Source organism: Phoxinus phoxinus (genome assembly GCF_949152265.1).
Source record: "Phoxinus phoxinus genome assembly, chromosome: 23".
NCBI classification, from domain to species: domain Eukaryota; kingdom Metazoa; phylum Chordata; class Actinopteri; order Cypriniformes; family Leuciscidae; genus Phoxinus; species Phoxinus phoxinus.
The window spans coordinates 18,383,362-18,405,925 of record NC_136898.1 but is presented as its reverse complement, the minus strand read 5'-3'; the positions used below and the strand labels follow the sequence as shown (position 1 = coordinate 18,405,925).

General features: G+C 38.0%; 2 protein-coding genes across 9 annotated transcripts; one reads left to right on the top strand and one right to left on the bottom strand.

The window, feature by feature from the left end:
* Positions 1–1,790: 1,790 nt before the first annotated feature.
* On the top strand, positions 1,791–15,534 carry slc20a1b (solute carrier family 20 member 1b). 2 transcript variants are annotated; one of them, XM_079600541.1, is made up of 11 exons: positions 1,791–2,107; positions 3,229–3,980; positions 4,087–4,227; positions 4,344–4,429; positions 4,554–4,650; positions 9,042–9,161; positions 12,042–12,278; positions 12,375–12,918; positions 13,011–13,196; positions 13,300–13,384; positions 13,499–15,534. In XM_079600541.1, exons 2-11 carry the CDS (start codon positions 3,629–3,631, stop codon positions 13,652–13,654), a joined length of 2,004 nt encoding a protein of 667 aa, XP_079456667.1. In that variant the 5' UTR covers positions 1,791–2,107; positions 3,229–3,628; the 3' UTR covers positions 13,655–15,534. The 2 variants fall into 2 exon arrangements, with proteins under 2 accessions (XP_079456667.1, XP_079456666.1); XM_079600540.1 differs by having other exon boundaries at positions 12,372–12,918.
* Positions 15,535–15,781: 247 nt separating this feature from the next.
* LOC306991641 (uncharacterized protein) lies at positions 15,782–20,113 on the bottom strand. 7 transcript variants are annotated; one of them, XM_079599687.1, is made up of 11 exons: positions 19,983–20,113; positions 18,864–18,914; positions 18,715–18,744; positions 18,500–18,532; positions 18,318–18,350; positions 18,176–18,208; positions 17,976–18,008; positions 17,151–17,180; positions 16,795–16,812; positions 16,545–16,601; positions 15,793–16,313 (listed from the first exon to the last, which is right to left on the bottom strand). In XM_079599687.1, the coding sequence occupies exons 1-11, from the start codon at positions 20,035–20,037 to the stop codon at positions 16,267–16,269; spliced, it is 420 nt and encodes a 139-aa protein (XP_079455813.1). In that variant the 5' UTR covers positions 20,038–20,113; the 3' UTR covers positions 15,793–16,266. The 7 variants fall into 7 exon arrangements, with proteins under 7 accessions (XP_079455815.1, XP_079455819.1, XP_079455817.1 ...); XM_079599688.1 differs by having other exon boundaries at positions 15,816–16,313; positions 16,545–16,583; XM_079599689.1 differs by lacking the exon at positions 18,715–18,744 and having other exon boundaries at positions 15,782–16,313.
* Positions 20,114–22,564: the final 2,451 nt, after the last annotated feature.

Here is a 22,564-nt window from a genome sequence, read left to right as displayed (position 1 = left end):
GAAATGCTCTTGCCATTAAAGTTGTTTTGCTGTGGACACATGGGGGAGTTACAGCATATCTTCATAGACCTTCTTTTACCTCTATCCCATGATGGTAACAGATGAATTAGAGGGGATGCAAGTACAGGAAACAGAAAACATCTTTGAAATTTGAAAATTGAACACATGACATGACTATTAATCATCTTATACAGACAGAAATTTAGGCCATTTTACCTTTATCCAAACCTGCTATATTTGAATCTGTTTGTATACACAGTATACATTGTGTGTGTTTATACACACACACATACTGTACATATAATGTATGCTGTATATACAAACAGATTCAAATATAGCAGGTTTGGAATTATACATAAAGGTAAAACTTGCCTAAATTGTTGTCTTTTGGAGATGATTCATGAGAGAGAGAGAGAGAGAGAGAGAGAGAGAAAGAGAGAGAGAGAGAGAGAGATTTGAACATTGTGCAATAAACATTATTTTCCTATTCTTAATTTAAGAGGCCACATTAAAGAAAGAGAGACGTTTTACAAAAAGCATTTTTGAATCAATTTAGATATTCCACATTTTTACCAATTACAACAGATCAATCTGCACTCCTGTTGATTGATTGATTTTATTTGACCACTTAAATATAAAAATATGAAACAGTACTCTGTGGCATACATTAAAAATACCCAAATAGTCAGGGATGACACAAAAAAGCCCATAGACTTATTTCCATTGTGGTCCCTATAAGGGCAGAGGGAGAGGTCAATTGGCAGCAAATCACACACACCAATCATTCATCATACATGAAACTAATTCATCCATATTATACAGAAAATTAACTATAAAATAAACTATGATATGATAATGACTATATTGGCCATCTAAGCCATACTTTCAAACCCTGTTTAAAACTGCCTATATGCCTCTTACTGTCTTGAGTGTGCAGGTAACCGGTTCCAAAGGGTAGTTCCAGCATAAAGAAAAAGTTTTTTTTCTTTAAAACTGTTTGCCCAGATGGGGGCACAAAATCTGTTGAGCTACCCCTAGTGGAGTACATGTGAACTTCGTTAGATAATTTCTAAAATATTTGGGAACATCTCGATAAACAATTTTATGTACAATATTAGGGGCAGTATGTTTCTGCCTTAAATTAATACATTGTTTAAATGAATACATTGTTAGCTAACTGCATGATGTACATTTCTGAAATACATAGGCTACTGGACACAGTCAGCTCTGATAGATCACTATATTGTAATGTAGGCATGCACTTTCTGTAAAGCTGCTCTGAAACTGCTTTATATTTATTGTTAAATGCGCTATACAAATAAATGAATATATCGTTTTATTTTACATTTATTTTTTTACCAAATCAAAACAAAATTGAATGTGTCCTCTGTACTTTTATCCTCATATTCACAAATACAGATGTATTTAATAGTCAGTTATACGTCCATTTAAAAAAAAAAAAAGTAAATATATAACATAATATATATAATTTATATATGTAAATATGTAACTTAAAACTCTAAAACAAACAAATGCTTTTTTATAGATTTACAAAAAGAACATTATTTTCCAGCATCTGAAACACATCTAAAGCAATGTAGGATATTTGTGGGGTAGATGTTGAATTTACCTTTATTTGTAATGCAAAAGCAGCATCCAGGCATTTTCCAGATTATAAATTTACAGAGTAGCCTATACTAGTAGTAATGGTTGAAAAGTAAATACTCGTTTTACTCGCCAAATAAGGTCAGAAGGGCGGGGTTTATTGTTTGACGCCACCATCAACCGAAGACGGCCCCGCCCTCACAGTCCGATGATATATGTGTCTTGCGTGGACAAGCAGGAACTCATCATCTGAAGCCGGCTAAAAGCGGTTTATTGGGAATTTTTTTATTTAATCAAGGACTCAAAGCAATCAGCAGCGTCTTGTTTGTCGCTTTAAGATCTGAATTTACTTTATTCACCCGACGTTAGTGCTTAAGAAAGAGCGAGAACATTTATCGTATCTACCCCCGCGCGCGCGCTGAAAGCGTCTACGGGAAGTTGACTGGGCGGGCTACTGTGTCAAAATATCTAAATCGATTTCATCGACAATTTTCTTTGAGTGGTGAGTAAAAAAATATATTTTTCGGATTCTAGTTAGTATTTAGAGGTATTTGTCGTACTTTCTCGTCGACGTTTTTTTCCTTTGCTAATTTGTGAACGGTTAGAATGAGCGCGAGCTCCTGGCTTTGTCAGCTGACTCGCGGTGGTTGAATGTGGAAAAAATACACACGTCTATTTACTTTTAAGTAATTGATACGGTGTCACTGATATATGTTGTTTAAATGTATGAAATATTTTTTTACTTGTTATTTTGGTATGTCTTTAATCAAGTACTTATGATTTATAACGTTTTATTAGCTGTAAGCGGGTGTGAATGAATGACGACACGTGTAGTGCGGAGAGGGCACCCCGCGCGCACAGAAAAGATGAATTTCGCCTTGTTAACCTAAAAAGCCGTATCAAATTCGTTTATTTCACTAGTGTACTATTTTATTTTCATATTTATATCAGCGAATCTAAAACGGGTTGAAAGCTGACGATTTCGGGTTGTTCGTGAGTGATTTGTTTCCTCAAGCTAACGTTAGCGAGGAAGTGCGTGTCTAGCGCGAGCGGGGAGAACTGGCTGGAACAGCCCTAACGTTACAGTGACAGTCAAACGCATTTCGTGATTTTATTTTCTGCGTTTTCTTTGCTAATAAAGGCTGCATTGCAGTAATGTGCTGGGAAGCCACATGACACGGTTGCGCTGGCAGCTTAATTTGAATGCAAGTTGCTGTTTGTTGTCACAATGCTTAAAATATTAATCAAAGTGTTGCCTACTCTGGCTTGTTAAACAAGATTGGCTTTTTAGTGCTACATTTTCTTACTTTGAACGTTTTGACTTGATTGTAGCCAAAAAGCCACATGAACATTGGATTTAGTTAATGCATAGGTAACTTGGATGCCATATATTTTCAAAAGTTTTTGTTGTACGATCATGCATGCGTTCATGTTTGTCTGTTCTCGATGTGTCCCCTTTTGTACAGCGAAAGAGTTTTCCAGAAACTTTCAGTTCCCCTCTATGGCGAATAAAGTACTGCGTTAGTGTGCAATAGCAGACTTATGTCCAAGTTCTAGCCCCTTTGCAGTGAAATTGTTGCGTAACACGGGAACCTTCCCACTTTCTCCTCTCTTTTTTTTCAGGAATGAGCTACCATTCACCCATCGTGTCTGTTGCACAATGGATGTCCTCTCTGTCTGCCTAATTGCCCAAGCCAAAACAAACCGTAACAGATCTAGTCTATTCAGAGGATAGCAATAGGCCCTCACTCCACCCTCTCCCTTAACGTTACATATCAGTTTAGAGCAGTGCAGATTCTCTCTGGTGTCTGGATTGCTTTGATTTGCTGGTTTAGTGAAGGGCGAAGGTAGGTCTGAGGCAGAAAAACGGATTTAGAAACACTAGTACCTCAATTTTCTGGGGATAAAATATCCAGTGTGCTGCTACTGCTTGAATTATTTATATATATTTGGTTCTCTTACCTGTAAGATTGTGAAGTAAAACATTTTTTTCCCCGTATAACTTGAAAACCATCTGCGCACAATGGTATCAACAACTCTGGCCACGATAGCGCTTGTGAGCAGCACCATTGCCGGGTTTGCTCGAATCGATACGGCAGACTATCTATGGCTCCTAATCCTAGGCTTCGTCATAGCGTTTATCCTGGCCTTTTCAGTGGGTGCTAATGATGTCGCCAACTCGTTTGGTACGGCAGTGGGTTCAGGTGTAGTTACTCTTAGGCAGGCCTGTATTCTTGCTACTATCTTTGAGACGGTGGGTTCTGTGCTGCTTGGAGCCAAGGTCAGCGAGACCATCCGCAAAGGCATTATCGACGTGACCATGTACAACGGCTCAGAGCATGTGTTGATGGCTGGCTCAGTCAGCGCTATGTTTGGTGAGTAGCTTATGAAGTGCTTGTACATTATATGTTATTGCTTCTTTTTATATATGCAATTTGAGGTTTCTCTTTTTGAGTGTGCTTTTCCCCCACCACTCAACAGGCTCTGCTGTGTGGCAGTTGGCTGCTTCTTTTCTGAAGCTTCCTATTTCTGGGACCCATTGCATCGTGGGGGCTACCATTGGCTTTTCACTCGTCGCCAAAGGTCAGCAGGGAGTCAGATGGTGGGAGATTCTTAGAATCGGTGAGTCCGCTGCATTCACAAAGACAATCCATTTGAACTTGTATGGTTAATATGGTTGTCAAAAATACTGGAGGTGTTAGTGTCCTTATAGTTCATTGTTCTTTGTTCTCTTACAGTTGTTTCGTGGTTCCTCTCGCCTCTCCTTTCCGGCATCATGTCTGCTGTTCTTTTCTACTTTGTTCGCAAACTCATCTTACAAAAGGTAAATAAAATGATATTTTCTATCCAACTTGGTCTTAATGAGTAACTTGGATGTAGAATGAGAAGAATATAATCTATCACACCAAGGTTGGGTGTTGGCTAAGAGCGTATTTTGTCCTTTGCAGAAGGATCCAGTGCCCAATGGTCTGAGGGCCCTGCCATTCTTCTACGCTGTTACAATGGGAATCAACCTGTTCTCCATAATGTTTACTGGAGCTCCACGTGAGTGTTTCTGAATTTCTGCCCTTTTCATGCCCATTAACATCCTAAGCAGATGCCCAGACTCTGCTAGACTGTGTTTACAGTGCATAAGGCAAAGCAGTGTTTAACCTGTGGGCTCTGGAGAACTCAGTGGAGCACTCATGACATGGACATGTGGTGTCTGTATTCATGACCTCAGTCAGTGTTTTTTCCTTCTCCATCATAGGAGAAAAAAAACAGTGGAATAAAGAATTCACGCCCATCAAAAAGAAACGTCAGCCTCAGTAGAGAAAGCACTACGTTTTTGAGTGCTGTTAACTGTTGAGCTCTGAATAATTTTGCCTTTAAATTTGAAGCCTTATTAAATGAGCAACTTTTGCTCCTTTTTGTTTCCTTTTACCTACAGGGCTCAACAATTCAAGAAGTCAACTGGCCTGGGCCATTAAATGAAGGCTACAGGCCAGAGTATGACGTGATATGCAGCCTAGGAGTGTGTACACGTGCACTCCAGGCGGGCGCTCTTTACATAGCGCAAGGTGCAGCATACACACATGCACATAGCAGCACACATACATTCTGCCTTAAACATCCTAATACATCAAGTTTTTTCATATTTGGACAGTCTATAGTTATGAGATGCCTGTGTGCCAGTGAGAAGTCTCTGTTTAGTACTCAAATATTAGGATAAGATCAAGTTTGTTACAAAACTTAAGTAATAAGTCCGTTCAGATTATGCCTAGTGGTTTTCATCTGATACATGGAGTTTCTAATGACTTTAAAGATTTATAGTCTCTCAAAATTAAAAGGCTGTCCTCTAGAGCCCACTTAATAATTGCAATGTCACTTCAGGACCCTGAATCAATTAGAATGAGGTTTCTCATCAGCCGAATTCATCAGCTGACACATACGTCATGCGAGTTGTCTGAAAGCATCAGGAAAAGGACATGTATCGTCTCACTGACAAATTCAGGTCAACATAGTAATAGAGCCATCTTAACATAGGTTTATCTTGATCTTTAGCCACACTTGGTGACATTGTCGTGTCATCTGCTATTGGATTAGCTCTAAAGGCAGCAGATCACCAGGCACAGTCACAACTCCTCCCACTCTCAACCTGTTTAAGGCTGTTCACTCAGGTTCAGTTATTCCAGAGCTTCTCCCTGGACAGGACAATACCAGCACTCGCCAGGGGGGGTTGAGAGGCATGCAGCATGTCATGAATCGTGTATCAACCTTCTTTGTTCTGAAGGGTGCTGAAAGCAGGTGCACTTGCCCTGTAAAAAGTCAGTCAGAATAATGTGACTAGGTGGAGTTTCCTTGAAGCGGTGTGTTTGCACTGGTACTTGGAACTCCCTGTTCTTCTGGTTTTATTTTAACTGTTTGTGCAGTATGAGAATGACAACTCATTTAAACGTACATACTTTACAAAAGGTTCAACCAATTCAAAATTCAACCCATTCTAATTTGGGTTGTGATATATAGGTGTGATGTACACATCTAGTCACTGGTCCTTTTATAATAAACCCCCTTTCACTAACATGGCGTCTCAAACTTTGTTAATCATGTGCTGTAACCCACCCCCAATTTCAGCACACAGACATGCGGTCATTCAGCAACCACAGTGCCTGGAAAGTTCTCCCCATGCAAAATACAGATGACACACAAACCCTGTTTCTGTTTTTAATGCCAGCAGCCCTCCGCATTTGAGACGAGTAGGCAAACAATTATTTGTTTGTTTTATTTGCTTTAATTATTACTTTCAGTTAGTCTGCTAGTTCTCAAAATGAATACACTTAAAGGCTGGAGTAAACTACATGACTTATGTCTTAATTTACAATCTGGAGCAGTCGATACTAGTTGCCAAAAGTCGGATGGTAGATAATGTAAACTATGATCAGTCATGATTTTGTGACGTGACTTTGCTGAATTAAAAATGTATTAACAAAGCTACAAAAATGACTCCAATAGGGACCATGTGCATTAAATATGACAGAATGCTGAACTCCTGACAAGATTAAAAAAGAGGGCAAAAATAACACTTTTTAAGGTTTATCTGAGTTTATCTGCGAGTCTTCCGCAAGAACCACCATACAATCAGATAACAGCAGAGTCTGTCATTTTCTTAAGAAAAAAAAAAAAAAAACGTATCAAGTTCTTTAAAAATGATCTGAAAACGTTTTTTCAAGAATTTTCACTTTGAATTCCTTACGAATTCCTTACAATTTGTCTTTAGAAGATTCTTGTGAATCCGGCCCCTGGTGGTGTATGACCTTAAGTCGTTTAGTGTATAATGCCAAATTCTTCTCTGCAAATAAGTGTATGATGTCTAGTGTTTTAAAATCTGGTCAGATTTTAAAATTTGTGTAGTTTCAGGCCTTAACTTGTATTACTCATATTCTTAATTTAATAACGAGGGCCATAATGATTGGCTACACCCTCCCGCCCCCAGTACGTCTATGCTTGTTTTCCGGTCTGCTTCCTCTTTGGAAAAACAGACAGTGGGGTGTTTTGGTTGCCCTGGGGATATAAAGCAAACACGAAAGGCAGCAATAACAGACTTTGTGGATTTGAAATGGAATGTTTTTATATTTGGCCAGACTTAGTCCGCATGACTCAAAACAGTTTACGGTGTCAAAAAGAACGTTTTGTTTGAAGCACCAGATTAATTTGCGGATGCCAGACTTGGTGGCATGGGTAAAAAAAAAAACTGGGTGTGTCTCCACACAAAATATCATTCTGGTAGTCCTACAAAGTTCGAATATCACGACACCATAAGTTTATTGTTGTCTGTTAATTATCAAAAACGGTGTGTAACTTTTGCAACAGACACACGGCAGTCAAAGACCACAATTGGCATAAACACCAGTTCCCAGCCCACAATGACTCATAAACCATCATCAACACGTCACCAGGATGAGGTATAGTGCTTGAACGTGTCTGGAAAAACAACTCATGTTATTGTGCATTAAAGGCCATGGAATAGCAGATTTTATTGTGAGGCAAAGCAGGAAATGAATCCACTTCCATTCACTCATCCCACTGCATGGTTGTGGCCTGGCTGCTCCCCTTTTGTGGGAGATTGTTATTCAAACTACGTCGATGCAAGCATGAATGCGTTCCCTGCCTAACCCTCATGCACAGGGCTGCATTTCTCACACACTGAGCAGGAACTGTGCCAGCCGGCCATAAGTGATAACTGGGCCCCATTTGTTGGCCTTTCTCTCATTTCCATCATTCACCCCCTCACCTCTGCTGGACACACCTGTTCTGTTCCTTTAGATGCTGCTAAGTCATGTTAGAAAGTTCAGCTGTTCCTCCCTTATGTACCTTAGTGCTCTCTCCAAAGAATGTGACGCTTCTCTTTGAATCTTGTCTCCTGAGATTGAACTGGAGTTGCATAACCAAAGCACACAGCGTCACGGCATGCCCTGCAGTAGTACGTGCATGTGGCAAGGCACGGGAATTTATGCCCTACTGCTCCCTGTCCTCTTATCTCTAAACCTCTCTTTGTTTATTTTTCACATCCCTTCTCCACCAAAGCCTTTTCTTTCCATCTCATTTGGACAAAGTCTTGCTCCAAATTATTCCAATACCCTTTTTGGTCCCATGAACTTATGTTGACACATTTCATTGTCTGTGGTTCTGGACCCTATGGGGAATTTGTAAATGGCCGACTTGCTCAGCCAGCACTTTTTTTTTTTTGAAAATGCAGCACACATTCTTCATTACCACAGCTAACACCGCAGTATTGGCTCAGATATAACCTTTCTGCAGGGCTGGTCACATTCCTCCCCCCCCCCCACTCGTCCTCCCAAGGGGGGGGGCTGAGTGATATCTTGCCGCAGTTGCCTTTTAAGGCACCCGCACTTGTTGAACATGGTATGTTGGCCTTGTGCGCTGTCTTGTCAATGCAACATTTTGCTACTGTTTGCACTCACATCTCACCTGAAGTGTTATGTAAGAGGACAAGCCGTGCGCTTGCATTCTGAATGCAACAAGGATATTTGACACTTGGTTGCAGCGGTTGTTTTGGTTTGCGTTTCTATGGCCTCTTAAACAAGTGGAGCAAGTACTTTATCTTAAATTCTTCTTAGTAGTCTTCTAACTGAAAATGATAAATGGGAGACAGTGGCCTAAGTATTATTCTCTGAATATGCATTTATTTTCTTCGGAAAGGGTGTGAAAGCAAATTCTAAATGCAGCAAATCCACTTTTTACATCTTATTAATATTCAACTCCGACACCATTACTAACAACCAGGACTCCACAATGTCCCTGTCCATTCCCTAATGCTGTTTGTGTTGTTGGTAGCACATGCTGCCTGTTGTCTCAAAAGCACCTTTCCTTTCCTCCCCTCCTCTCCCTCGAAACCCCATTTGGTCCTATTCCCCCTGTGACCGATGGGACTGCAGTGCTGGGATTCGATAAGCTGCCCTGGTGGGGAGTGCTGCTCATTTCCTTAGGCTTTGGCCTGGTCACCGGCATCTTCGTTTGGTTTGTTGTCTGCCCTCGACTCAAGAAGAAGATTGAATGTAAGTATCCATTTTTCAGTTTTGTAATTGTTTATAATCAGTTGCAATAGTGTCATAGCTGGTTGCACAATATCACTTCCACAACACGATTTGGTAGCTTAACCAATGCCAAGTAGACTACTGAAAATGTTAAATGTGTGGTGTGCCTCAAGGGTTTTCATTTGGATATTTTGTTGCACTGTATTTGGATATAACAATAAATCAAACTTTGAAGTGTTTACTTATTTAAATAAATAAAATAAAAACTTTAAACAAAATGTTCAGGCCCTATAAAAGTCTGGATAGCAATCTGTGGACATAAGAGATTTATTAGCCTTAGGGCTAGCACCAGGTGTTTGAGGATAATACCCCACAGATTAAAGATTCTGGCAGTGGACAGCAGTTTAATCAGTCACTTAGAAAGACGATATACTCTTTTAAAGGAATGTTCTGAGTTCAATACGAGTTTGTAGGGTAGGTAGGATTTATATAAAAACTTTTTACCAAATTTGATTAAACTTTCTATATATATCAATGCATAATTAAAATGTAAGTACTCTGATAAAAAGAGTATAAAAATCGAGTGACTCTAGACCGTTTAATCTTCATTAAACACAGCTCATTATTTCCATTCGGGACGAATCACAGGATTGGCTTGCGCGACTGTCACTCGACGTCGCCATGACTACCGCCGTTATTACTGGCTCCGCTCACGTGCGCGCAGTCGCGCACCCGTTTTTAGGTGGGAGTGAATGGAATTAATGAGCTGTGTTTAATGAAGATTAAACGGTCTAGAGTCACTCGATTTTTATACTCTTTTTATCAGAGTACTTACATTTTAATTATGCATTGGTATATAAAGACAGTTTAAACAAATTTGAATAAAAGTTTTTTTTAGACAATTCTGACCTACCCTACCTTTAAGCTCGGTCAACTCTGGATTTTCTTTGTGTAAACTGTTTGTGTCTGTATCCTTGCACATGCTGTGCAAAAATAGTTCATGTATGCTAAATAGTTTGTAAGCCATTTTATTCCAATAATTTTTATGTTGTGTTGTAGCTATTATAATATATATATATATATATATAATATATACTGTATTGACATTTAGTACCTTGCTCAGATAACTTTTTCTGGGGCTTAACTGCATGTCACATAATATTGAATTTGAAATGTTGAAAACAAGACTTTCCTGTCGCACAGCTAAAGTTGAAAAATACAGTAATAAGCATCCATTGTAACATCTCTGATCTCAATTGACCGTTCGCAAAGACCTGCCCCCTTTAGTTACTGTTGCTATGTCTGACAAGCCACGCCGCTCTCACGCCCCACCATGTGAAGTGAAAAATACATTGCGGAGCAGAGAGGACACTGACAACGCTCTGACAGATAGGACAGACCAGGTTACTTTTGATATGAAATGGTCTCAACTTTCAAATTTGGTAATTTCTTAAAAAGAAATTTAAACAATAAATACCGTTTTGTGGCTCTTTAATGTGTCTGACAGATCGCTGTAGAGCCTCAGTTAAAGCTGCTCGTGAACCGATTATATCTTCCTTCTAGTTCATTTATAGCACCAAATAAACATTGGAAGGAATGTTGTTTTAACCGCGGAAAGACGTCAGTACCGCGTTTTTCTAGTTCAAATCCTCCAGCGTTAATTTTACATTTACATTTTACATTTATGCATTTGGCAGACACTTTTATCCAAAGCTACTTACATTGCATTATCCTATACATTTATACATGGGTATGTGCAATCCCCTGGGATCAAACCCACAACCTTGCGTCGTTAACGCAATGCTCTTACCACTGAGCTACAGGAAAGCCTACTATCCTGACTGCTTTGCAAAAATGGCGGATTATGATTGGTCAGAACGCCTGTCAATCAAACTCCCTGCAAAGTGTCAATTACAGTTCACCATAACATAAATTTGATGGCAAGCAAATGTTTCATAATCCTCAAGTCACGTGACCGACAAAAACATTTGTTGTAATATGATTCTTTAAAACAAACCAAGTCATCTAGTGTTGTCTATCTAGACCTGTATAGTCTGGCTGTGTATTAACAGCCTAATTGGGTCATAGTGATCCACTAATTGGCCTTCAGCTAGTGAACCAGAATAGCCGTGGTCCAGTTGAGGTGTTGGCGGAAGTAGCTCCGTCTCGTCGGATTAAGGTGTATGGCTACAGTTTGAGGTGGCTTTTGCTACTAAAATAGAATACAAATGCTTTGACACCATTCGGCAGATTAGTGGACTATGGACTGAGTTATGTCAGACTGTCCTTGAAATGTAGGGTTATAGTGACAATTTAAGCAAACAGTGTTTGCCTCTTAAAGTTTATAGAATCGAGCGCTCATGTGATGGCCATGTGAATTGCCAGTGAGTAAAGTCTTATCAGCCTTTGTACTTCTCACAAATGATTGATCAGATTCACCTTTACTAAACTAATTATGGTTCTCGATTAAATGTTAATAATAATTATTAGAAAAGACTAAATGTTTGCATTCCATAAAGCCTTGAACCTGTAGTGTAAATGCAGTCAATGATATAGAAATAAAGCAAATAAATGAGGCTGTTCTGTCTTAATTTGTTGTACTTGACCAAAGTTAATTATTTTAAAATATTAATTGGTAGCTTGATAAGATAAACACTATGCAAGTTTATTAATATTTACAATAAATATTAGAATAGGGGGTTTTAAGGGTCCAGGGACCCCCAAGAGGCCACAAGGAAGTGCTAAGCGGTCCGTGGAAATATATATATATATATATATAAAAATATATAAATCAAATATGTTCAAATGTTTTATTTAAATAACTTTTTTTTTTTTTTTTCTTAATTTGCTAGCAATCGTGGAGCTGACCATTAGGTTTAATTTATCTTGTTTGATATACAGGTAAATTAAAGTCTTCCAGTCCCTCTGAGAGTCCTCTGATGGAGAAGAGGGAGCTGCAAGAAGCTCACAATCCCATCCTGAAACCTGTCCCGGAGGAATCCGGTGCCCTGTCCTCTAACACCTCCTCTAACACCCCCTCTTCCCCACCTCCTTCTGAGGAGCGCAAGGTCACCTTTAACATTGGGGATTCAGATGACCCAGATCAAAAGGACTGCAAAGAGTTAGAGACAGGCAATGGTAAGTCTGAGTGTGATGCCTCGCATGCCATGCCAATCATAACACACACTTATTTAATATATTTTATATAACGCAACTTTATTCTGTTTTCAGCAGCTCCGAGGACCCACGTTCAATTCACCACCGGCCCCAGTCAGATTCCTAGCAACGGTTACTCTCAGTACCACACAGTTCACAAGGACTCCGGCCTCTACAAGGACCTGCTGCACAAACTCCATCTGGCAAAAGTGGGAGACTGCATGGGGGAGGGTGGTGACCGGCCCATCCGCCGTAACAACAGCTACACCTCCTACACTATGGCCATCATTGGCATGTACGGAGACATCAAGCCCAAAGAAGCTGACTTCCGTGCTTCCGAAGACACAGACAAGGAAAAAGCCAGCACCCAGGAGCGGAAGCGCGTCCGCATGGACAGCTATACAAGTTACTGCAATGCAGTGGCAGAGAATGGTGCACCTGAAGGCCTCGCCGAGGGGGAGGTCACTTTGGAGATCGTTGACGAGGATCCTGGGAGCAGCCGTAGTTCGTTGGAGGAGGATAGAGCCGATGCTGACAGACCGGAGGTGTCGATGCTCTTCCAGTTCCTGCAAATTCTAACCGCCTGTTTTGGCTCCTTTGCTCACGGAGGAAATGATGTCAGGTAATATAAATGCATTGAACTGTACAGTGCTTAAAATTGTGTTCACAGATTTTAAAACTAAGATTTGAGTGTCTTATCTCTTTTGCTTTCAGTAACGCAATTGGTCCCCTGGTTGCTCTGTGGCTGGTCTATGAGAGTGGGTCTGTTATATCAAGTGCACCAACTCCAATCTGGTTGCTGCTGTATGGAGGAGTAGGCATCTGTGTCGGTCTGTGGGTCTGGGGTCGTAGAGTCATCCAGACCATGGGCAAGGACCTGACCCCCATTACCCCGTCTAGGTATAAACACATGCCGATGTTGTAATATCAGACAGCACCTGCTGTACAGAGCAACACCTCCCAATTGGCAGACTTCCCTAAACAATATTTTCTTTAATTTCAGTGGTTTCAGCATCGAGCTCGCCTCAGCCATCACCGTTGTGGTTGCTTCTAACATCGGTCTTCCAGTTTCCACCACTCACTGCAAGGTAAGATGGGCCTATATGCAAAACAAACGGATGCAAAGCAAGTCCTAGACGGAGATTATTTGAATGAGATTGATAACTACAGCTTTTGAGGGCGTATCATTTTGTCTTTTTCAGGTTGGGTCAGTGGTGTCTGTCGGCTGGCTGCGCTCCAGAAAGGCAGTGGACTGGCGGCTGTTTAGAAACATCTTCATGGCTTGGTTTGTCACTGTGCCCATCTCTGGCCTTATCAGCGCGGCCATCATGGCCCTGTTCACCTACGTCATTCTGTGAGGCCTTAAAAGTCCTCTCTGCCTCGCTCTCTGCTCTCAAGGAGGAACAAGGATCCCCAGAGAGAGGATGAGGGCATGTCTCAACCTTCCCTTCTCTGTCTCTCTCTAATTTCCTCCCTCCTGTCATCCTCGTGATGAGTGGGGGATGAAAAGGCCCCTTTCGATTGAGCCTTTGATTCTTGGTTGCATCATTTTTAGCCTGTATTGATGATTTGTGTGCATTGCAGTGCACCAGGTCACATGCCATAGGCCAGGAAAGAAAATGTCTTGATCACTAGAATGGTTGCCATTTAAAATCCCTCTTGTACATATGTTAAATCACAATTTTGTTTTGTTTTTTTAATGTAATTATGTACAGAACTAAAGGGTTTTTTAAGGTAAAACAACAATTACAATGCAGTATTAGCTAGCCTTCCTTTGACATGCATTTTTCATTACTTTCGTCATTTGAGTTCCTTAGAAAAGTGTTTTTTTCAGTGTGATGAATTTAGGGAAGAGCAATGGAGATCTGTTTTCCTTCTATACATTCGTTAAGCATGAGTTTTCCACTTTTTCTTAAGCAGCCCTGACTTAACTCACAAATAGAGCCTTATGACTCACATTTTTAGTTTTGTGAGGGTTGATTCGCAAAGGAAATTGGTCGCTCACATCATGTTCCTTAATACAATTTCAGTGCCCTTTTCCAGATGACTTGATCTATTTTTAGTTCTTTTGTAGGTTACACTACAAAACAAGCCTCTTGGTAAGCTAAGCAGTCTCCAGAAATATTTACAGTACAGCCGTTCTGTTATCGTTCTTTTAGTCCTCTTTTTTTTTTTTACAAGAATGGGTTCCAGAACATCAAACTCTTCTGCGTGTTTTGCACCACTGTAATTGAGCTGTTAATATTTGCTCTGCTTTGCCCAGCATCGAATAACTATAACGGACCGACCTGTGCTTGGAGATGCAGTTAAACATCCCAGCATCCACTGCAAAGATTCAGCTTTTCCTTAAAGCACAGAATGTGCAGAATGCTCTGGTGTAGTTAGTATGCTATTGGCGACTCTTTTAAATGCAGCGCGTCCTCGAATGTTTGCTGTAGACAATTGAACTCCATACGGTGGATTTTGGCCCTTTGTGTTCAGTCACCATGGCTGTTGGATGAAGTGTTACTAAGATGCCCAAACTCCCGTATTACCAGTGTAATGCTGCCCAGGGGCCGACAGATCCGTCTTTGGAAATTAAGTTTATAGATATATATAAAAAAATCCCTTGCAAAAATGAACCTCTTTATGTTTAAAAACAACCAATAAGCCTCTTTTCCTTTGAGTGAATTACAGTAATGCTTTTGCTGTGGTGCTTTAATATCTGACACAGTGAATTAAACATTGATGAAGTGAGTGAAGTTTACTTGCGCTAGATTTGAGACCATTGGCGTTTCTGTTAAACTTGATGGCATCCAGTTGGATGGTGTAGCTCATCTGCTCCAGCCTTCATCATAGACTTACTGTAGTATTTCTGAGGAATGTATACCAATACAAACATATGTATATGTATATATTTTACAAACCCTACAGCAACACGTATGACTTGCCCAATTTATTAGATAGGTGTGGGACAGTGGTGTTAAATGATGGTTTGGTCTGATGGTCGCAGTGGTGTAGAAAGATCCCAGCATTCCTTGACTGGAGGTGAGGATCTGCATTGCTGTGAAGCCATTTGTGAGTGGTTATTTGGTTATAAACTCAACACATTTAGACCTTACATAGTTGCTGTAGTTGCCTTAAGGATCGATCTCTTTTTTTCTTTTCTTTTTTTTTTGTTACCAAAGAGGGAAAAAAAACATGTTTTATTTTGTATATTACGCTTTGGGGATGAAAGATTAAAATGTCTTTTTGATTATCACCTGTCTTTGCCTGTTTATTTTATTTCACCAGTCAATGAGATGACATTTCTTCTGCCATATTTATGCTGATAGTTTTATACTTTTTTTTTTTTTCTCATTCAGTATAACTGAACCCCCCCTCCCCCCTGCCAGGATTCAAAAGTGTTGCAGTCAACATGAAATTCAAATCATAAGTAATTGTTACTGATCTTTTGCTGTGAATTATTCTTAGTATAGATAGTCTGTAGAGTATACTTTAAAACAAAATAAAACTCCAATATTTCTAGATGCCTAATTTCTAATTAAGTATCCACTGTCATCTAGTTCTAATGGTATTTTTGGTGATATGCAACTTTGCATTTTTGGTCCAAAAATAAGCTGGGACAATGCAGATGATATAAATAAAGCCCGAATGAGCCCCCAAGGACTGTAGACGGCGCTGGCCTGGATAACCGTCCCAGATATGTTCTCTAACACCACCTACATCATCTGCCTGTGAGAAGACATGTAATCATGTCATTACACCCACCTGCAGCCTCTCGTTTACATGAAGGCTGGACAACACGTGCGTTTACAGTCTTTATTTTAAAAAAAACAGTTTCTTTGAAATTGTGTGTGCAAAAGACCACCATACACGCAGTGGATTTTGTCCAGGTACACAGGTTAGCAATTTTGCAATATGTTTTATAAAACAAGACATTCAGGTTTAAAATATATTAAATAATTCCACACAGCCCTTCACACGCACACTAGTAATCTTCGAATTCTTCGTCATCATCATCATCAATCTTCCTCTCTATAAAGAAAGGTCACATTGAGAAAAAATATATAATTTATTGTTGTATTTTTTTTATTTATTATGTTGTATATTTGACATTTTCTAAGATTCAACCCTCAACATTGTCTGTATTTGAGGACGATGAAGCTAAAACATTGTTACATATTCTTTAAAATTATTATTTTTTAATTTCATCAACTGTATGAACAGATTAACAGTGAAAAGAAGTACCGAGAGCACATAACTCACCTGTACCTTTCACAGTCTCTTCAGCCTGCACGCTGAGCTCTAGAAAAAAACAAGAGACTATATAAGAGAGAACAGGTCAATTGTCAAAAGGAAAGATTATAATTGCAAAAGTCATCCATTAAATTACTGATTATATATATACCACATGCATGAATACAATCATTGTATTTTAATGAAAGGACATATGTTAGACTACGAATTGTTTTTGTCTTAAATTATGGATACAAATAATGTAACGTGAAGCGTTTACCTGTCTTCTGTTGAAAGGCTGTGCAATAAGAGACATGTGTTACACAACTTTACATAAGCCAGGGAAACACTAGCAGTTTAAAGCAGCCACACCAATCATAGAAATCAAATAACTCGAAGGAAAGATAAGTTAATATGACAAAATATGTATAGCCTATATAATTTACAGTGCTTTGCTTGCAGTGTACTATAATTTAAATGGATATACTGTCTTCCTCAGAGTCTTTATCTAAATAAACAAAATGACACAACACAACCTGCGGTCAGTTCACATGTGATCTCTTTTCAAAGTACAGTCTGCATTGTAAGTGACACACTGTTGCCCTCGTGTGGTGACGAATGGATTTCCGCACGTACCCACGGATATGTCACTTCCGGTGTTCTCTCCTACGTCAAAACAAACATTGCGTAAGTGTTTCGTCACTTGTGCCTTGCCTTGGTACAGTTTGTTTCCATAAAAATTAACATAAAGAACATATTGTTTTCTACCGTCAATTGAAAGACATTACGTGAAGGGTCGTGATTATTAAATAATTATAAATGTATTAATAATCATAAAATGTTTAAATGTTTTAAATAAAAAGTGACAACTTTTGAACAGAGAGATGCAAATATGGTTCACTCCAAACATAAGTACTTTCAAAATAATAATAATTAGAACCCTTGTTTAATAAACAGCATAAACTATTATCTATGAGATTAAGCTAGTTTTTAAACGCATCCAGTGTTTGTATTTTCACCAAAGAGTATAGAAGTATAGGGCTTCTATACTCTTTGTTTCCACCGTAATACAGTAATTTTGGCCTGTCCCACCTCAGAGGTCATGACCTTCCTGTATCCAACAGTAAATCATATGACAATGACATCATTTTGACACAATTTTTTCAAATTATATTAAGGAACTACATTATTTTCTAACTCATGTTGACCAAAAACATTTATTTGTGCACCAAACATTGTAAACCTAATATAAAATGAACACAAAATAAAAACGGCTCATAATATTTAGTTTGGCATCTTAAAGCTTGACGCAACATTTTTGCTAATTATTTGCTAATTACTATTTTCAGGCCCTATTTGCGCAAAAAAAATAAAAAAATAAATACATGTATGTTGCAGTGCATTATCTGTTAAGTTCTGTATGATCTTTCCAGGAAATAAAGTTCTGAAATTCATCTTTACCTGCATCGACTGTTAGTGCCTCTGTCTCTCCATCTGTTAGGATTATTCATATAAAGTTAGAAAAAAAAAGACAAATTTGGAAATAAACACATTTTTTATGCTGCCTGTAATGCATCATCTATATAGCATATTATGTTCTGTACTGAATGTACTGTATATCTTTCCAGGAAATAAAGTTCTGAAAAAGTAATTCCCTTTACCTGCATCAAATGTAAGTGTCTCTGTCTCTCCATCTGTTAAAGTTTTCAAGACAAATTTGGAAATAAACAAATGGGCTATTTACTTGGACATTTTCAGATGATTCAGATAAAAAACAATAAAAAAAACAAGACCACCTCTCACCCATATGAGTCGTTTTTATGAGATCTTCTGTCACTGAGTCAAAGAATATTGAGAGTGAGTAAAAGGCCCAAAACCAACATCAATTTGAGCATTTGAATCGATCAGCTGTTGATTTACTCCATGTGTGTGTGTGTGTGTGTGTGTGTGTGTGTGTGTGTGTGTGTCAGTGTGTGTAGGCCTACCGTTCACACGAGCAGCCGCATATTCCGACTCATCTAAACAAACAGATATAAAATGACGTCAGCTCGTGAGAATCTCAGCACATTGCGATGAGTAAATGTGCACAAGATTTACAAGAGCCTGTTGGTGAAAAACCATATCAATGCTGGAGTCAGTGAATGAGGTTACAATGAGCAAGCAGAATATAGCCTAGCCTATTTCAGAAGAAATGACCCACTTTGTGTTGTCGTGACGTTCTCTTCATACACTGAGGGCAGACAAAATAGAGATTACGTTTATCTTTTATTTTTATTTTGTATCTTTGTTTATCTTTGACTGTATGTTGTGTTGGGGGTAAAGCATGCAAAACAAGCTGAATATATTTACTTCTCTCTTCATCCGCTTCGAATGTGTCGAATTCCAGAGATGCTGAAATCGCTAAACACAAACATATAAACATAGCTATAATTTCTCTCATACACAGGCTTCATTTTAGGCTACTACACAGATTTAGTACAGAAAATGCTTTATAATCCAGTAAGAATAAATGGTTATCAATGACGTAAATTAATTGATATATTAACGTTAACTAAGCACAGATCATTGCAAAGAAAAAATGGTAACGACGCAGCTATTTAAATAACTTTGTCAATTAGCCTACTGCTGATTTCAACCTTGCACATATCCATGGCCTAGTATTCATAACAGAAACATCATAAAATAGTATTAATAATATATATTTTTATATTATTACATATTATAATAAATATAGGCTAGTGTATTTTATATGTAGGCTATATTAGGCCTACATGTTAAAGTAGGCTAGAATGCGATCTGTTATTTCTTGATAACACACCTTGCCATGAAAAACAGAGCGTTGCCATGGACACGGTGTTCTTTAATGGAAGCAATACAATCGTTTTTAAATCAATAGACTCCTTTTTAAATCAATATTTTGTGTCAAATTATTGATTTATTATGTAGGCTAATAAGCGGTTATTACTCTGCTTCGCGGTCCCGATAGCCTGTCGGGGTTGTATTCGCTATAACAACCGCCTCGCTATACATTATCCCGTACAATATATATATATATATATATATATATATATATATATATATATATATATATATATATATATATATAGCCTACATATATATATATATAATGTACATTCAAATAAATATATACATTGTATTAAATTATAAAACAAGACAAGCATTTAAAAATTATATGATCAGTAATGTATGACAGCATGTTTTGTTTTTACATAACTTTAATTCATCAAAGTTAAGCAATTTCAACTTTTTTAAAAGTTATACAAGTTTTGTATAAGTCACTTTAATGTAATTTCAGTTTAAATTACTTGATTGAATGTACTTAGAAATTTAATGCAACTTTATTATTTTTACAGTGCATGTTTGTTCAAGCCTGGCAATACAACAACCACAAAAACACATAAACTAGACAGACATCAATGTACAAATGTTGTTATTTTGTAATCTTACCATTGTGGAATCCTGCCACTGCAACAAAGAGCATTATGGGTATACCAGTTCTCATCTCGAATGAAGGGGTGGATGCCGAACAAGCTGAAACAAAGTGCTGAATTTCAGTGTGCCCAATGCCAGTGTGTGCTTTAAATCCCGCTTTTATATGCTGGCTGGCATCACATGCTCTGGTGGAACAGGCTCGTCTCTGTTTACCTGCCAACAGCTGGATGGCACCTCTCGCCCGACACACAGATGTGGCTTTATTCCCACATTGAATGACTTGCATTGTTGACTTTGTGATCAGACGTAACTTTATTGTGTTCAGTGGTGACTGGTGTGAGAATGGGATGGATGTTAATTTGTGTTTTCAAAAGTAATGGTCATTTCCTCTCCACATTGGTGTGCGTTTGGTAAAGGAAATGATTGATTGTGCTCAGAGATCTGATGTCACTGCAGTTGGCACATTGGTCTGTTGTTGTGTTTAGAGTGAGATTATGTTTTACACTCTTCTAAAGGAAACAATGCATGATGACAGAGGATTACATTAATGTCTCACTTTGCCCATTTTGGAGAAAAGTAACTCTGGGCTACTAGCTAAATCTATATGTTAACAAGTCACCAACATGATATATCCAATCAGTTTTGAGATCATAGCTGCCATATAGAAATTGTAATTTAACCAAATGTTCTCCAATTAGACATGATGGTCACATAAAAATGTCCACAAAATCACAAAAATGATACACACCTGTTTTGCACCTGACCAGTGATCATGCAGCTTGATGCACAGTAATATAAGTGATCATAATTTTATTTTAATTAAACTTGAAAGTATTTACAATATATTCCACTTATATTTTGTTATGTAATGGAAATGACATTTATACAAATGTGGCTTTCAAACGTTTTTAGGGCCACTTTAGATTTATTTAACCTTTGTTGAGCTAAAAATAATTAAGAATTTAATGGTTGAACATTTATTGTTAGTTGCCACTTAGAAAACTTTACCAAAAATCAGAAAGTTGATATTCCATTGTTAGTGCAGAGCCCCTAAGGGACACATTGATGGAAAAAATATATGAGATGTGTGCAGAGCCCGTCTATTCCTATTAGACATTCTCTGATGTGTGGAAAAATTACATTTCAATGCTTTCCCCAAAACTTTTCACGGAGCCCCTAAAGAGACATGGTGGTGGAAATAAAATATGAGATGGGAGGAAAAATAATAAGTCAATGCTTTTGAGTTCGCTCGCAAAGCCTTTTGCGTTCCCGAACTTCCTGCAATAAACGTTGCGTTCGTTTGCAAAACGTTTGGATTCCCCTGAGAAACTACGTTTTCTTTTGCAAAACGTTAGCATTCCCCTGAGAAACTTTGCGTTCACGTTCACTCAAGAAACTTTGCATTCGCTAGTAAAACGTTAGCATTCCACCATGAAACTTTGCGTTCGCTCCCAAAACTTTTTTTCCATCACCATGTCCGTTTAGGGGCTCCATACTGAAGTAATATTATTAGTAGTATTATGCTGTGTTAACTTTGTTTTAACCCTCTGACGGTCTTCGTTTCGGAGTCACCTCCTGGGCCTTCCCGGTCAGAAGTGACCGGACACCTAAAAATTCAATTTCCTCCATCCCAGTAAAACCAATGCAATTTATTTTTGTTCTATAATATTTTTTCTTTTTAATTTTGTATTTTGAGAGAATTTGATTGAATTTATTAATATTTATGCAATATTTATGGTCTATTTTTGCCATTGAAAAAAATACAATTTTTTTTTTTTTTTTTTTTTTTTTTTTAATGCAGTATGTTAGTTTAATATAGAGTCTAGGCCTCCCAAAAAAAAATGGTTGAAGCAGATTAGCGCCATCTGGTGAGAGTATGGAGAGAAAGCGTAGAACCATGGTGTAACCACTAGATGGCATAAACAGCACTCTATGGAGAGGCATGTGACTTCCCCAGCTGTTTAATGGACACATTTACTTTTTTTTTTTTTTTTGTGGATTTGAATATATATTTAAACAATCTCAAAAACTATTTCTTATCAAGTTTTATATATTTTTTTTTTTAGAAATAGTGATTTAAAGTGTTAGTTTTTGCATTATGATTAGTCAAACCTAAACATTGTGTTAGAAAGCCTAGAAAAATTATCCTAGAGTGGAAATCACACAATCCACCTAATATGTCATCATGGCTTAGTGATATAATGATGTTTAATATAAATATAAATATATATTTTTTTAATATATATATAAAAAATAAAAAAAATTATGAAAATTTTTTTTTTTAAATTTTTTTTAAAAAAAATTTTTTCTCTAGATGTTTTAGAGTGTCACCCCTTTAATGCTGTGTACTTAAAAAAAAATGTAAAAAAAGTTTTTGGGTGAATTTTTGTGTTTTTGTCAATTTCCCATTCATTTCCTATGGGGGTCATTTTTGACCAAAGACCACAAGTGTGATTATTTTTTTTATGACCACTTAACATGCTCGGATCATGACCTCAATTTTTTTGTGTGTTCACATACATAATGCCATAAAAGTCACCAAGTTTCGTAACATTCCGGTGAAGCTGTGATTTTTAAAAATTCAAAACATATTTTTT

What these genes read in the sequence shown, in the direction of transcription:
- slc20a1b (XM_079600540.1), top strand. Translation starts at nt 3,629, where the DNA reads ATGGTATCAACAACTCTGGCCACGATAGCGCTTGTGAGCAGCACCATT. An exon ending in CTCAGTCAGCGCTATGTTTG is followed by an intron (nt 3,981 to 4,086) that starts GTGAGTAGCTTA and finishes ACCACTCAACAG; the next exon opens with GCTCTGCTGTGTGGCAGTTG. An exon ending in AGAGTTAGAGACAGGCAATG is followed by an intron (nt 12,279 to 12,371) that starts GTAAGTCTGAGT and finishes TTCTGTTTTCAG; the next exon opens with CAGCTCCGAGGACCCACGTT.
- LOC306991641 (XM_079599687.1), bottom strand. Translation starts at nt 20,037, where the DNA reads ATGAGAACTGGTATACCCATAATGCTCTTTGTTGCAGTGGCAGGATTC. An exon ending in AGTGGCAGGATTCCACAATG is followed by an intron (nt 18,915 to 19,982) that starts GTAAGATTACAA and finishes GTTTGTGTTTAG; the next exon opens with CGATTTCAGCATCTCTGGAA. An exon ending in GACACTTACATTTGATGCAG is followed by an intron (nt 18,009 to 18,175) that starts GTAAAGGGAATT and finishes TAATCCTAACAG; the next exon opens with ATGGAGAGACAGAGGCACTA.